This window comes from Microtus oregoni, unplaced genomic scaffold (assembly GCF_018167655.1).
Source record: "Microtus oregoni isolate MIOR12 unplaced genomic scaffold, Mior012 000000F_ref0000247, whole genome shotgun sequence".
Lineage (NCBI taxonomy): Eukaryota > Metazoa > Chordata > Mammalia > Rodentia > Cricetidae > Microtus > Microtus oregoni.
Genome location: NW_024543059.1, coordinates 69806900 through 69821519, shown reverse-complemented (window position 1 = coordinate 69821519; position 14620 = coordinate 69806900). Strand labels below are relative to the sequence as shown.

Below are 14620 nucleotides of genomic sequence, written 5' to 3'. Positions count from 1 at the left end.
TGAACCTAGAGCTTACTAACTGGCTACAATTACAGGCATGCGCCTGCCCATCCCGCGATTTACAGGAGTGTTTGGAGTCAAATCCAGGTCCTCATGCTGGGGCTCGAGTACTCTACTTTCTCAGCCATTTCCCCAGCCCTGTGCTGCATTTTTCTGCATGCCGAAATATAAAACAAAAAGAGTTTAAGAAATAGTATAAGGTTTCTGACAACTTACATACTGAATACATCATGCATAGCTTTTCAGCTTGTTTGCTTAATGTGGTTACGACCGGTCTCTGTGTTATTTTACCTCATGGTTTTGGCATTCAGAAGAGCAAAATCATTTTGATTTTAAAGTGGCCTTTTCCCTTAACAGATTTGAAATATTTGGTAATGTCCCCCAGTTTATGAAATAGTGATTGCCTTTGCAATCCCTTCTCCAGGTTGCAGGTCCTTCTGCGGTCCGTTGTGGATGCCAACATGAACACTCTACGGGTGTGGGGAGGAGGTATCTATGAGCAGGATGGATTCTATGAACTTTGCAATGAGCTTGGAATCATGGTAAGTATGTGACGCGGTCTTGATGGGTGACTCGTCCCTCAGTCTGATGTTGTGAGTTGATATTATTGCCCCTTTATACCCTCTCAGAGCAGGGAATCATCTTCCTTACTTCATTCCTCATTGAATGAATGAAGGTTCCTCATTCCTTATTATCTGTGTTTAATCATTTATTTATTTATTAATTTTGTCCAAGGGATAAATGGACTAGAGTTGCTAACAAATACCAGAATTCTCCACTATTTAAAAATAATTACTATTGTATATGAGTTATATAATCAAATATCTCTTTCTACACTTCCTTCATGATTTTTCTTGTGATATGTAGGTATATATATATATATATATATATATATATATATATAATAAAATATTGAATATTTAAAGAGTTCCCATGAACTCTGGAGAGCAACAAAAACAATAAAATTAACCAAAGAAAAGATGGTCTTAGTACTCAAATTTTGCTACAAGGAGGACCAAGCAAGATGCCTTCATCCCTCAGTGTCTCTGGAGAGCTGACTTCAGGAGCCCTGTGGTGTCTACATACTCAGTCTTCTCACATAAAGAAGTAGAATGCTCACAAAGAACTACCTGCATCCTGACATATGCTGTCCGTTAGTACTGGGCCACTGACAGAGCTTCATCTAACATGATACATTTTACACACACACACACACACACACACACACTGTATATATGAGTGTCTATGTGTGCAGGTTGCCATGTGCATGCTTGGTGCCCTTGGAGGTTCATAAGGGAATCAGATTTCCTGGACCTGGAGTTAAGGAGAGGGTATAAGCTTCCATGTGGGTGCTGAGCACTGAGCATGAGTGAGGGCAGCCAGTGAGCTTAACCCCTGCGCCATCTCTGCAGACCTGTGACTGTGCTTTAAACAGTTGCCATACTTATTACTTAGGGACTAATGACAACCAGAAGAACCTGTATATGTTTGGTATATATTTTCTTTAGGGTCTTTTTCTGTATATTTTTTTGACCCATAGTCAAATCTATGTTTGGATAGTTTGCATAGCTTGAATGCAAAACTCATAGATACTGAGGGTAAATTGTGTATCTTTTTAGTTCTAGAAATACAGTCATCATCAGATACACAGAGTGCCAGAGGAGAGTTGGAATCACAGCAGCAGTGATAGGCCTGCATCGTGACGGCAGCCACACGCTACACTGTTCATTGAATGCCAGGCATTTTTATCTGCATTATTTTTTTCGTTTTTGTTTTGTTTTAGTATTTTTTCAACTTCCACGACATGGTTCCTCTTGTTCTTTGTCCGATTTACAGAGTGTAAAGTGACCCGTGAAGAGGGTGTGTATCTTGCCCACCAGCTCACTCTCTATGGTAGAATCAAGGCTGGCAGGAAGGCAGGCTGCTTGGTGGTTTTGCTTTGATCAGACGCTCCACATAGGCCTTCTTGGAAAGGACTTCACGGTCTCATTAGTAAAGTGGGCGTCTAGTAATCTTCTAGCTGTGAAAAAAATTAAATCCTTTCTAAAGCAACTATAATTTTACCAGTCTGGTGTATTTCTCACTACTCCGTGCCTGGCGAAATGAGAAAGAAGGAAGAATGAGGAAGGACCCAAAGCTCCATCTTTCCTACTCTCTCATTTCCTTTTCTGAAGAATCATCCTTCCGTCCTCATCTTTCCTCCTTACTGAGCGTGCTCTCAGGCTTCTAAATATTTTTGTGTAACTCTGGAAAGTCCTTCGGCGTGTGGGCACACTGTAAAGAGGCGCTCAGATGGGCGCGTTTGCAGAACTTGCCTTTCCTTTATGTGAAAGATAATCCCCGCAGTGAGGATGACATCAGGCTTTCCGTGGGATGACGCTGCTTTTTCTTTTGATTGACAGGTATGGCAGGACTTTATGTTTGCCTGCGCTCTTTATCCAGTTGGGCGGAGCTTCGTGGAGTCAGTGAGAGCTGAAGTTGCTTACCAGGTATGCTATTGCTACACCTCCAAGAAGAGAACGCATGCGCATCTTAGTTGTTCCTTTTGTTAAATCGCTCATTTCTTTTAGTTGTTTTCTACTCAATCCCATGAAAAACTGCAGTCTGGAAATTGATTTTGTGAGTGATTCAGCAGTGTCAGGGCTATAACATCACCTACTTGCTGACAACCCCCTGATTAACGCCCGATCATCCAGTCTCTGATGAATCCCTCATCGAGTATCCACCCCTGCTTGGTGGTATGGTCAGAGGTTTAATGGGCATCTCAGTGTAACATGTCCAACCACCAATCCTGCTGCTCCTGTCCTTTTCCTAAGCAAATGGACAGCACTCCAGCTCAGGACAAAGATGAAATGTGGCACTGGAATCCACAATTGTTTTGCGTCCCACATAAGCCTACTCAATGATGTTATGTGCTTATTTATTTGCTTGTTTGTTTATTCCACTCCCTGGGACCTGGGAATCATGGATTAGGATAGGCTGGCTGGCCAGGGAACCCTGAGATTCCCTTGTTTCTTCCTCCCCAGCACCACGAATGCTCTCCACCCTTCCCAGTTTTCAACATGGGTGCTAGGAATAGAACTCAGGTGTAGCGAGTCTTTCTCTGCCCTGGCAACAACCAGCTCCCAGATAACAACACAGAGACTTCTTATTAATTACAAAAACTTGGCCTTAGCTTAGGCTTGTTTCTAACTAGTTCTCATAACTTAAATTGACTCATTTATATTAATCTATGTGCTGCCACATTGCTTGTGGCTTTTACCTCTCCTTCTGCAGGTCCTGCTTTCACTGCATCCGGCTGGTGACTCCCCCCTCTTTCTTCCTAGAACTCTCTCTGTCTGGAAGTCCTGCCTATACCTCCTGCCTAGCTATTGGCCATTTAGTTTTTTATTAAACCAATCATAGTGACATTACATAGTGTAATCAAATATTTCACAACACTCACGTTTAAGTCTTCATGTTTAATTAGAAAGCTACCTCCCCTAGTCTTTCAGAGAACTATTAAAATTGTCTTTCCACAGTGCATGAGTAGCCATTTTGTGAATTATCAGGTAGGCAAGAATTTCTATGCAGAAATGCAATGCTTGTAATCTTATTAATCGTTATAGCTGTGAGCTCTGCTATGTTAGGTATGGGGAAATTACTTCCTGTTTTCTTAACTTTCAGATCAGGAGACTGAAATCTCACCCCTCCATCATCATATGGAGTGGTAATAACGAGAATGAAGTGGCCTTGAGGGTGAACTGGTTTCATGTAAATCCCAGTGACTTGGAAACCTACTTTAAAGACTATGTGACCCTCTATGTGAGAAACATCAGAGAGATTGTCTTATCAGTAAGTAATTGGTTTTGGTGCAGTAGAGTTTAAGGTGTTTTTAAAATGCATAGGTCCCAATATTGGCATAGTGGATTGTATGCCTCTTTTAAGGCAGTCTGTGGAACATCATTTGAATTCAGAGTATTTCATTAGAACGTTCTAGTTCACTATAATGTTCTGTGCATGGGATGTGTATGTGGATTACTTGGAAGATAAACTATCTTTGGGAATCTCCACACATGTTCAGCACTTCCCATTGCAGGTTGTCATACACTCTAGAGTTCATGCATAGACCCTCAAATGTTTGCTGAGTCTCTGGGTCAGATGTGTGTGTGTGTGTGTGTGTGTGTGTGTGTGTGTGTGTGTGTTATGCCACCTCTGCGGGTCTGTAACTGCATACACAAATGCAGGTCTACTTGTATGTGTTGTTCATATATGGGTATCATATATGAACATCTTGGTGTGAGAGTCATGAGGCTAGGGCAGTTCAGGTTGCCAGGGAATCTTGGGGTCCTCTATGGGGGTTCTCCTTGCATCACTATTGTGAACCAGGCATCCTGTACCGTATATGCTAATACATACAGTGGCCTTTTTTATGGTGAGAAGAAGGTGATCTTTTTACAGTAACTCTTTCTAAAGATTGTTTAAAAACTCTAATATTTGCTAAGTAATGTAATAATTTAACTGTCTTTCCAATTTTGTCTCTGTAGTCATATATTCTGAAGTAATTTGAAAAAGCATTTTTTTTTTGTTTGTCTTTTCAAGACAAGCCTGGGTTCCCTGGAACTTGCTCTGTAGACCAGGCTGGCCTTGAACTCACAGAGGTCTGCCTGCCTCTGTCTCTCTGCTGAGATTAAAAGTGTATGCCACTGCCATCTGGCAGGAATATATTTTTAAAAACAGTATGTGATAGGTAACATCTACATATGTCTAGTAAATGATTTTGCATGTGTATATTTAAAAGATTTACTGATTTTTATTTTAGGAGTGCTTGCCTGCGTGGACATGTGTGTGCCACGTGCATGGCTGGTGCCTGGCGAGATCATTGGGTCCCCTGGAACTTGAGTTACTGGTAGTTGTGAGCCACCATGTGGGTGTTAGAGAAATGGTTCAACAGTTAAGAATACTTATTTCTCACATCTGATCAGTGCAAGAAGTTGATTTTAATGTCTGGGGATTTTTATTTAACAGAATGGTGATGAAATGCCCATGATTCACAATCCTGTCTATGAGATCTTTGGCAATTTGCTTACTGTCCGCTCTTCCACTTCTCAAATTGAGTTAGCGGGACTCTTAGGAGCTCTGCTGGTTCTTTGTCTCCAACTTCACAGATAACTTCATCCTAGGTGATGAAGATGTTTTCAGATTTTCTTGAAGATGGGTAGCGTTAAATGCTATGGAATAATTACTGTTGTTTCCATCAAGGTATAATTGTTATGAATAGTTCCTAGCGGTTCGTCTTGCCCCAAACAAGCATCTAAGAGCATCATCTTGAAGTTTCTTCATTATACAGCTAAAACTCCTGACTCTTCCTGTGCCAAACCGGGAAGATTCTGAGTTGAGTTTTAAACCCAAGTATATCTGACTCAGTAGCTTTTGTTCTTGACCCAGGTTCCTGAAATGCAGTAATCTTGTCCCTAGAGAAAATTTGTCACGGCTGAAGACATGTTAGGTGAAGGGACTCATGCCACCTGGCAGGTGTCATAAGCTAGAGATGTTTTTTTTTTTAAATATTTATTTATTATGTATACAATATTCTGTCTGTCTATATGCCTGCAGGCCAGAAGAGGGCACCAGACCCCATTACAGATGGTTGTGAGCCACCATGTGGTTGCTGGGAATTGAACTCAGGACCTTTGGAAGAGCAGGCAATGCTCTTAACCTCTGAGCCATCTCTCCAGCCCCTAGAGATGTTGTTAAATGTCTCTCACAACAGGAGACTCTGACCACTCTTGTCCATACCCAATATTCACCCAACGGTCAATAGTACCAAAGTTGAGAAATTGCGTGAGATGATGCACCCCCTTTGGGGTAAGAAGGGACAAAGCATGGTTGAAAACATTGGGAAGAGGTGCCACAAAGCATGGTCTCGGGTGCTTGTAATAGGACAAGGACAGCAAAGAAGAGCAGGGCAGTGTTGACAGGGAGAGTGGGGGCCAGCCTGTTAACTTTTTCTCACCTATTTGACATTTCTAAGACTTGATGGTATTTTTTATAAGAAGTTAATAGTCTGTACCTTACCAAATTGTCGTATTATCCTTAAAAGTCATTTTATTTCTATGTTCAGGAAGACAAGAGTCGTCCTTTTATTGTGTCCAGTCCTACCAATGGGGTCAAAACCATGGCAGAAGGCTGGATCTCTAACGACCCTAACAGCAACCATTATGGCGACGTCCATTTTTATGACTATTCCAATGACTGCTGGGATTGGAAGATGTTCCCCAAAGCCCGGTTTGTATCCGAATATGGCTACCAGTCCTGGCCTTCCTTTAGGACACTAGAGAAGGTAAGTCGTTGCTCTCTCAATTTCCCCATGATTTACAACAGTAGACAGTGGGTTCAGAGAGTCTAGTTCAGGGAGAGGTTGGAAGAAAAGAATTCTTCTTTAACATCTAGAGAGCTAAAATCTTATAATTACTATTTTGACTGGGTAACTTTCCACTATGTTTTTAATCGTATGCCTTCAGGAACACTTAAAAGTCAAATGGAAGCGTATGGAAGCTTAAGTTTGGCTTATAGTTGTGCATAAAACCAACTCTAGTTGATAAAAACATTTAACTATATATCTATTTATTTATTGCTTAATTGTGGGCATTTACTCTTGCCACATGTGTGTGGCGGTCAGAGGACAACTTGTAGGAGCTGGTTCCCTCTTTCTACCATGGGAGGTCTGGGGAGTCAACCATCAGGCTGGGCAACTAGTGCCTTTGCCAACCGGGCCAGCCTGCTGACCCTGAATCGATACTTCATATACATTCTAATCATTTATAGCTATTCAGAACTAGATACCCACCCATGTTAGAAAAGGTGAACATTAGTCTCCTTGCTTTTGAATGAACATTTTCAGATTAACTGGGAGCGAGCCTATGAGTGCAGCTGCTGAAACATTAAGACTCTTTGAATGCTCAGAGTCATTTCCCATAGGGACCACGGTGATTAGCTGCCCTCCCAGCCTTTTCTGCACCCTTTCCAACACTTTTTTTTCATTTTTTTTTATTTATTATGTATACAACATTCTGCCTCCATGTATGTCTGAATGCCAGAAGAGGGCACCAGATCTCATTACAGATGGTTGTGAGCCACCATGTGGTTGCTGGGAATTGAACTCAGGACCTCTGGAAGAGCAGCCAGTGCTCTTAACCACTGAGCCATATCTCCAGCCCACTTTTTTTCATTTTAAAAAACATTTTTTGTGGAAATACAGCTTTATAGAAAATTTGCATTTCTTTGATGACTGATTATTCTGAACATTTCTTCTCAATCTTATTATAATTTTTTATGTCTTCCTTTGAGAAATGCATATTCAGGTCCTTTGTTCAATAATACTTATTTTTTAAGGCAGGATTTTGCTAGTTACCCAGGCTGGCCTGGAACTCATTCTATAGTCTAGGCCGGTGGTTCTCATCCTTCCTAATGCTGCAACCCTTTAATACAGTTCCTCATGGTGTGGTGACCCCTACCCATGAAATTATTTTCATTGCTACTTCATAATGGTTAATTTTGTTACTGTTATGAATCGTATTGTAAATATCTGTGTTTTCCGATGGTCTTAGTCAACCCCTGTGAAAGAGTCATTCAACCCCCCAAAGGGGTCTCAACCCATAGGTTGAGAACTGCTGGCTTACACAGGTTTCGGATACAGAATTTGAACAAATTCTAAAACATTTAATATTGTAATAGCATCATTTAAAACAGAATATCGACTGTAGCCCATTATTCAGTTCTAAAAGCCTAGTCACAGAATTTACGTAAATAAAGGAAATAATAGTGTAAGGTGCACACAGCCAAGCCAGTTTGCTGGCACTGGATTGTGAGCCTAGCACGTGGGTGGTAGGAGGATCAGAAGTTCAGCAAAATTCTAACACTTAGAGGGTATGGGTGCTAGATGGGGTCCTGCCTCAGAAAACAAAGCGTCAACAACAGAAAGAAGATATAGGTAATAAGCGTTTTAACAAACACAATTGTGTTTTCTAGGCAAGGCTTTTAAGAGAAAGACTTGTAGTATAAGGAGCACACTAGTTAGTTCCCAGCTGCTTAGGCCCGAAATAATCACACAGAATCTGTATTAATTAAATCACTGCTTGGCCCATTAACTCTGGCTTCTTATTGGCTAACTCTTACATCTTAATTTAGCCCATCTCCATTAATCTGTGTATCACCACGTGGCTGTGGCTTACCGGGTAAAGTTTAGGCGTCTGTCTCCTGCAGGCTACATGGCTTCTTCCCTGACTCCTCCTTCTTTCTCCCAGCATTTACTTTAGTTTTCCCCACCTAGATCTGTTCCCCTATAGCTCTGCTATAGGCTCAAAGCAGTTCTTTTATTAACCAATGATATTCACAGCATACAGAGGGGGAATCCCACATTAAATACTAAAATGTAACTTTCTAGATATGAAAACAGACCCCTATCACTAAACTGGTGACTAGCAATAAGAAGAATGATTTTCTTTTTTAAGTGTAAGAAATTAACACTGCAGCCAGGTGGTGATGGTACACTCCTTTAATCCCAGCACTCAGGAGGCAGAGACAGGCGGATCTCTGTGAGCCTGGAGTGAGTTCCAGGACAAGCTCAGAGGAAAAAAAAGAAGAAATTAATGCCACAGAACAAACCTTAAGTTCTTTTCTAACTTGTACAGCCCTTTCCAGGTTTGTGAGGAATGTACAAGAAGAGTCACTTCACTGTGAAGATCTGTAACTCATCCTCTTTCCTCCCAAGGTCTCGTCTAAAGAGGACTGGTCTTATAGTAGCGGCTTTGCCCTTCACCGACAGCATCATGGAAATGGTAACGATGAGATGCTTGAGCAGGTTCAGCTCCACTTCAGACTCCCCCGAAGGACAGATCCCTTACGTAAATTTAAAGATATGATCTACCTTACTCAGGTAAGTCATTTTCAGCGTGGAGTTGGCAGGTTTCTACGTTGAACATTATGCAGTAGTGCAGAGTTTGTAAGCTTTGTCAGGTGGAAAGCGTTTAGGTTTTTATCCTCTTGATTGAGGCTTCTGTTTCCTTCACAATAGTTATGGTAACCCATAAGATCTGCATTTAACTTTTGGCTCTGTTTCTCCCACAAGAATAGCTTATGAAATTCTAAAATCGTGTATTAAATGTTGTTAGTTTAAAGGTTAGTGTAAGGGTTCATCAGTGAAGGTAGTAGTAGGATTCCCCTTGGAGGGCAGAGATAGCCTCACACTTGATACAGCCACCTGGCTTCTGGTTGTGCAGCCCAGCAACTCGTGTGGAAAAGGAGAGCGTTTTCTATGAAGTGTGTTGTAAGAAGCGGGTGGCTTTACTGAAAAATGAAAGTCTTCCATGTGTACAAATGAATTTCACCACTGATCTGAGATTCAAATGTGTGGGTTTGGGGCAGAGTCATGCTTACATGTTCCAGGCTGTGGGTTTGATCCCTGAGACAAAGAAACAACCAGCAGTCTGGAAAGCAGCCCGATCAGCTCCTCAGAGAGAACACAAGACAATAGCTTCATGACTGAGACAGGCGAAGAGTCCTTAGAACTTGAAAACGCTTAGAACTTGAAAAGGCAAGCTATAGACTGAGGACCAACAGTTACAATTAATTTCTGTGTAGTGGGTCTGGCCTGTGTCTTTTATCATGTCTGCTGTTTACTAAATAAGTTCCGTGTAACTCACACCTGGACCTACAGCACAACGTTACCTTTTTCCCCTGAGTTTTGCCACTAGAGCTATCTGTGGCACAGGCGGGTCAAAGACGCTCTTACCGAGTCAGTTTCTCCCCTCCTGACGCATCAGATGCTCAGCAGACACGCTAGGAACAAATGGAGGCAGTAGAGGGGGCTCTAAGCTAAGGGGTGGCTGGAGACTGGGTGAGCCTCCTGGAGTAGGTGGTTAGCGAGAGGGCCTGCTGGGGCAAGTTCTGTGGTTCAGTTTAGCTACTCTTCCAAGGTGGCAGCTGTGAGTCATAGATGAGCCTGTCTGGGTGTGCGGCTCATTTGGGGCAGTTAGAAGCCAGAGAAGAAAGGAGGATGAGAGGGGACTCTGGAATATTGGGAGCCCTGAAGAGGCAGAAGAACCTACTTGTGACTAGAGGATACAGCCAGGGAAAGTTCTCCATGTCTATGAAGACAGCTTGCTGCAAAGCCGCCTCAGTTCAAACTCTTGGTAGTTGCAAGATTTCGTCACTATTAGTGTCTTGAAAAGTGACATAGCATAATACCCTGGTCTTCTGAACCTCTTGGGTATCTAATAAGAACAAACAGTGGGGGCGGAAGTAGAGAAGATGAACCAGAGAAAGAATTAACTATTTTCCTTCTTTTCTTCCTTCCCGTTCCTCCTTCCTTCCCATCATTTAAGCAAATTTTAATGGAAATTGTATATACGATTACTCATTTCCCGCGTCTCCCTACTTGGTGCCTCCTTGTGCTTGTCCTGTTCCTTTCTTACCTGGTGAGGCTTGGTTTTCAGTTCTGGGATTTTAAATTATTTACTATTTAAACTTACTTATTTGCAGTTGTTGTCTGCTCTTAGCCTGAGGTGACCGCCTTGCTGGGGCGAGTGCTCCCAGGGGCAGGGAGAGAAGGAGGACTGGAGAGTGTAGGAGAAAGGTGGAGAAAGGAGGGGAAAGGGAAAAGTAGCAGATTCATTTCCCTGGGATCCCATCTAGTTTAGAATCAGGTCGCATCAAGGCCATGGGGGAAGCTGAGTGAGAGGAAGAGGCCATTCCAAGCCCAGGCTAGCTGGCTACTAACGCTAAATGCTCAAACTTACCCCACTAAAACCCAGGAGCAGATAATTCCCAGGGGCCCATCTGACTCCTGTCGCCTCAATTAGTCTTTCTACACTGAGATTTCAACATAAGCTATTTTTGCTTGCTTACTCAATGCGCTGTGTGAGAGTTGCCTAAGTCGATAGTACAATGAGTGTGTATCCTTTTGTATTGCAGTGGACTGTTTCATCATGGGAACAAATCACACTGCAGATAGTTTCCCCACTAAAGGACACTCATGCTGTTTCTAGCTGGAGGCCGTTTTGAACAGTGCTGCTATGAACAGTGTTTCAGACTGCAGACAAGTGTACTGGCTTGGATATGCAATTGATTTGCGAGGAAACCAAGTATTTAGCTTTGACGGAAACTGCCAGGAATTTTCCCAAAGTGGTTAGACAAAGTGACGCTTTGTCTAACAGAGTTTTATGGTTCCAGCTGGCTCACCTCACTCTAAGCAGCTGCTAGTGTCCATCCTGAATGATAGGAATTCTGGTGGGCATGCATCTTAAATGACTTTAATTTTCATTTTCTTGGTTAAAACTGAGATTAAAGAGGTGGAGAGATGGTTCCGTGGTTAAGAACCATGTTGGTTTCCCAGCATCCATATGCCGCTCATAACTCCAGCTCCAGAGAATCTAATGCCCTCTTCTGGCCTCTGTGGGCACCAGGTACACACATGATACACAGGCATACATGCAGGCAAAGCACCCATACACATCAAATAAATTGTTTTTATAAAAAGGAATGCAATCAAGCACATTTTCAAATATTTATTAACTAGTTGGGTAGCTTTTATAGTGAAGTGTTTAATTCAAGGTCTCTACTTACTTGTGATAGGTTTTCTGTGTCTTTCTTGGTTGGTAGAGGTTCTTGATTATGGATATCTCTTATCAGACATATGGATTATAGCTAGATTATTTCCTAAGCACCACAGGAAAGTTGGGCGTGTGCATGTGTGTATGTGTGTGTACATGGCATATATTAGGCATCATGTGATTTAATAATCAGGCAATGAACATTCTTCTAGGTGTCTACCAAATGTCTATGACTTGGCCATTAGATGTTTTGAACCCTTTCTCATGAAATTCCAACATCTTCAGACATCATGTTGGCTATTTATATTATAAAGTGGAATTTTGTTTATTTCTTTTTATTTTGGCAATGTTGAGAGAATTAAACCCAAGGCCTCTTTTCCTCATACATGCTAGGCAAGCCCCCTATTCCTGAGCTACAGCTACACCACTATTTAATTTCATACCTGAGGAAACAGAGGTTCATAAGACTCATATTTTGCCTAAGAACTCAAGTCAATGGCTAGAATGAAGTTTCAGTTTTTAAATTCTTTATGAGATTCCACAAGCTTACCATTGAGAATAGGGAAGTTGTGCAACTATTGAGGCATTTGGTTGACTTATTAATTTCTAGAACCTACTGGAACACTGGAGAAGATGAAGGCAACAATGAGTTCTTTGGAAAGACCAACCAAATGAACAATGTTTAGATAGAACTCATCAAGTGAAGAGTCTCATGACCAAACTAGGACTAGAAGAAGAAATAATACCGCTTGCCTTACAGAAGTAATACTGATTGTAAGGAAAAGCTATGAACAGCTGTGACAAGTAGCATCAAGGAACTTAAAGTATTACTAGTGGAACTGAAAACTGACAGGAGAAGAAGTAGAGCATCTGAATAGATCTGTCACTGCTAACCAAGTGAGTTTCAGCCCCACATTTAGGGTCATTTTAATTTATATGAGCTTACCTCAATGCAATGTCATTGTAAGTCAAAGATAATCTTTATTTTATCCTTTTGGGATGGAGTGTCAGAACATATGCATTATTTCATGTATGCATCTTTTTTTTCTGAGGTGACAGTACTGAATTTGCATTCTTTGCATTTTTGAAATATGTAATATCTTATTAAATTTTGACACTGTTGTGTACAACAGATTTCTTGAATTTATTTTCCTAGCTGAATTGTATATCAGCATTCCCTTCTCCCAGACCCTGATAGCCTTTCTATTCTCTCCTTCCGTGGATTCAACATTTTGAAACTGCACATATAAGCGATTTTAAGTGTTATTTTTCTTTCTGCAGTTGACTTGTGTTCTAACTAAGTTTCTATTGCTGTGATAAAACTTCATGATCAAGAGCAACTTGATGAGGAAAGGATGGATTTGTCTCTCATATTCCAGTCCCAGTCCACCATGAAGGGAAGTCAGGACAGGCTCAGGACAGGAACGTACAGGCAGGAACTAAAACAGAGGCTATGGAGAAACACTGCTTACTAGCTTGCTCCCCATAGCTTGCTCAGCCTGTTTTTAAGTACAATGCAGGACCACCTGCTTAGAGGGTAGCACCACTCACAGTGAACTGGGTCCTCTCACATCAATCACTAGTCAAGAACATGATCCACAAACTTGCCTACAGTCCAGTCTGATGGAGGTAACCCCTCATTTGAGAATCCTTTTTACCAGATAGGTTTAGGTTTGTGTTGAGTTGATCCACACTAACCAGCATAGCTTGTTTACCTTAACGCAACATCCCAGGTTAATTAACAGTGTCACAAATGATATGATTCTCTTTTTTCCATTGTATCTATACAGTACATTTTCTTTACCTATTCATTTGTTGACAAGACAGGCTGATTCTGTATTTTGGTTGTTAAGAATAATACTACACAGAACATGGATGTAGGCATGTTTTTGATAAACTAATATCATTCCTTTGTGATCTAAACATACTAATGTGTCTGTAGACTGTAATGAAGCCATTTTTAAATCTTTGAGAACCCTCTACAGGGTGTTCTAGTTTCCATTCCCAAGACAATAAAATAGTGGGAAGGACAGAATTTTCAACAGTTGGTTTTGGAACAGGTAGATATTCAAATGCAAAAGAGTAAATATGGACTCCTACTTGGCACCACATAAGATTAACCAAATGGATCAAAGGCTTAAACCTAAGGTGCAAAATCAGAGAGGAAGACATGCATCCAGCAGGGCAAAAGTGGCACGCGAGAGCATGCAGCTTCCAGGCACTCTGCTTAGATATGTGCTACCAAGAACCCAAGTATAACCTTCCCTAGAGCCTGGCTGACTCTACTCTCCAGGGTCTCCTTGGTAGCTTCAGTGTCATGCCCACAGTTCTGTGTGTGACCCCATCAGGGGCTCTCAGGGACTCTGCTCGTCAAACACACTGCCTGGTCTCCCCGAGGCGTGAAACCGTCACTAGCAGCCTCTATGACCCTGTTGCTCTTGTATGTTGCCTGCCTGCCAAAAAAAGCGTCACATGGGAGATGTCAAGGTCTGCGTCTGGCACAAGTTATTCTTGGACCCCTGGAGTCACAGGTGCAGTAGTTTCTGAATGCCCTACCACCCTAGGCTGTCATGAATAAGCAGAGCACTCCTTGAGTCCCTTCTCAGAAGACTCTTCCCTTGAAAGTCTTTGAACAAAATTTCTATTTGGCTGTCACTGAGCTTGTGGTGGGTGGGACCTGTTCTGCATTGTTCCAGTAGAGTGCACTCGGCTTATTTTCCACTCCTTATACGTCTTTGACTGAAAGATTATTTATGCATGTTATTTTTCTGGTCAAGTTTCAGTTATTTTAAAACCTTACTTCTCTGCTCCTCCGTGTTCTTGCTCTGGACATCTGGCCTAAGCGGTGAGTGATGACTTTGTCACCATCAATGGTGTGCTGCTCTCTGCTGGACAGGCCAGCCTGGCTCCCAGGAAGTCTCGGGTATAGACAATATGCGTCCAGATTCTTTGCCCTAACACTGCTAATTCTGATCAGAACTCTCATTTTACACTGAAACCTCATCAGTCTGGCCTTTACCTTCCATGTT

The 14620-nt window shown here is 41.8% G+C and overlaps 1 protein-coding gene across 3 annotated transcripts in view; it reads left to right on the top strand.

Annotated features, from left to right (window-relative positions):
- The window catches only part of Manba (mannosidase beta), a 68690-nt gene that overhangs the window by 41199 nt on the left and 12871 nt on the right, over window positions 1-14620 (top strand). For all 3 annotated transcript variants that reach the window (XM_041651094.1, XM_041651103.1, XM_041651107.1), the window contains exons 9-13: window positions 425-542; window positions 2403-2489; window positions 3667-3834; window positions 6104-6322; window positions 8753-8917. In XM_041651094.1, coding sequence (XP_041507028.1) covers window positions 425-542; window positions 2403-2489; window positions 3667-3834; window positions 6104-6322; window positions 8753-8917 — 757 coding nt within the window. The remainder of the gene's footprint in view (window positions 1-424; window positions 543-2402; window positions 2490-3666; window positions 3835-6103; window positions 6323-8752; window positions 8918-14620) is intronic.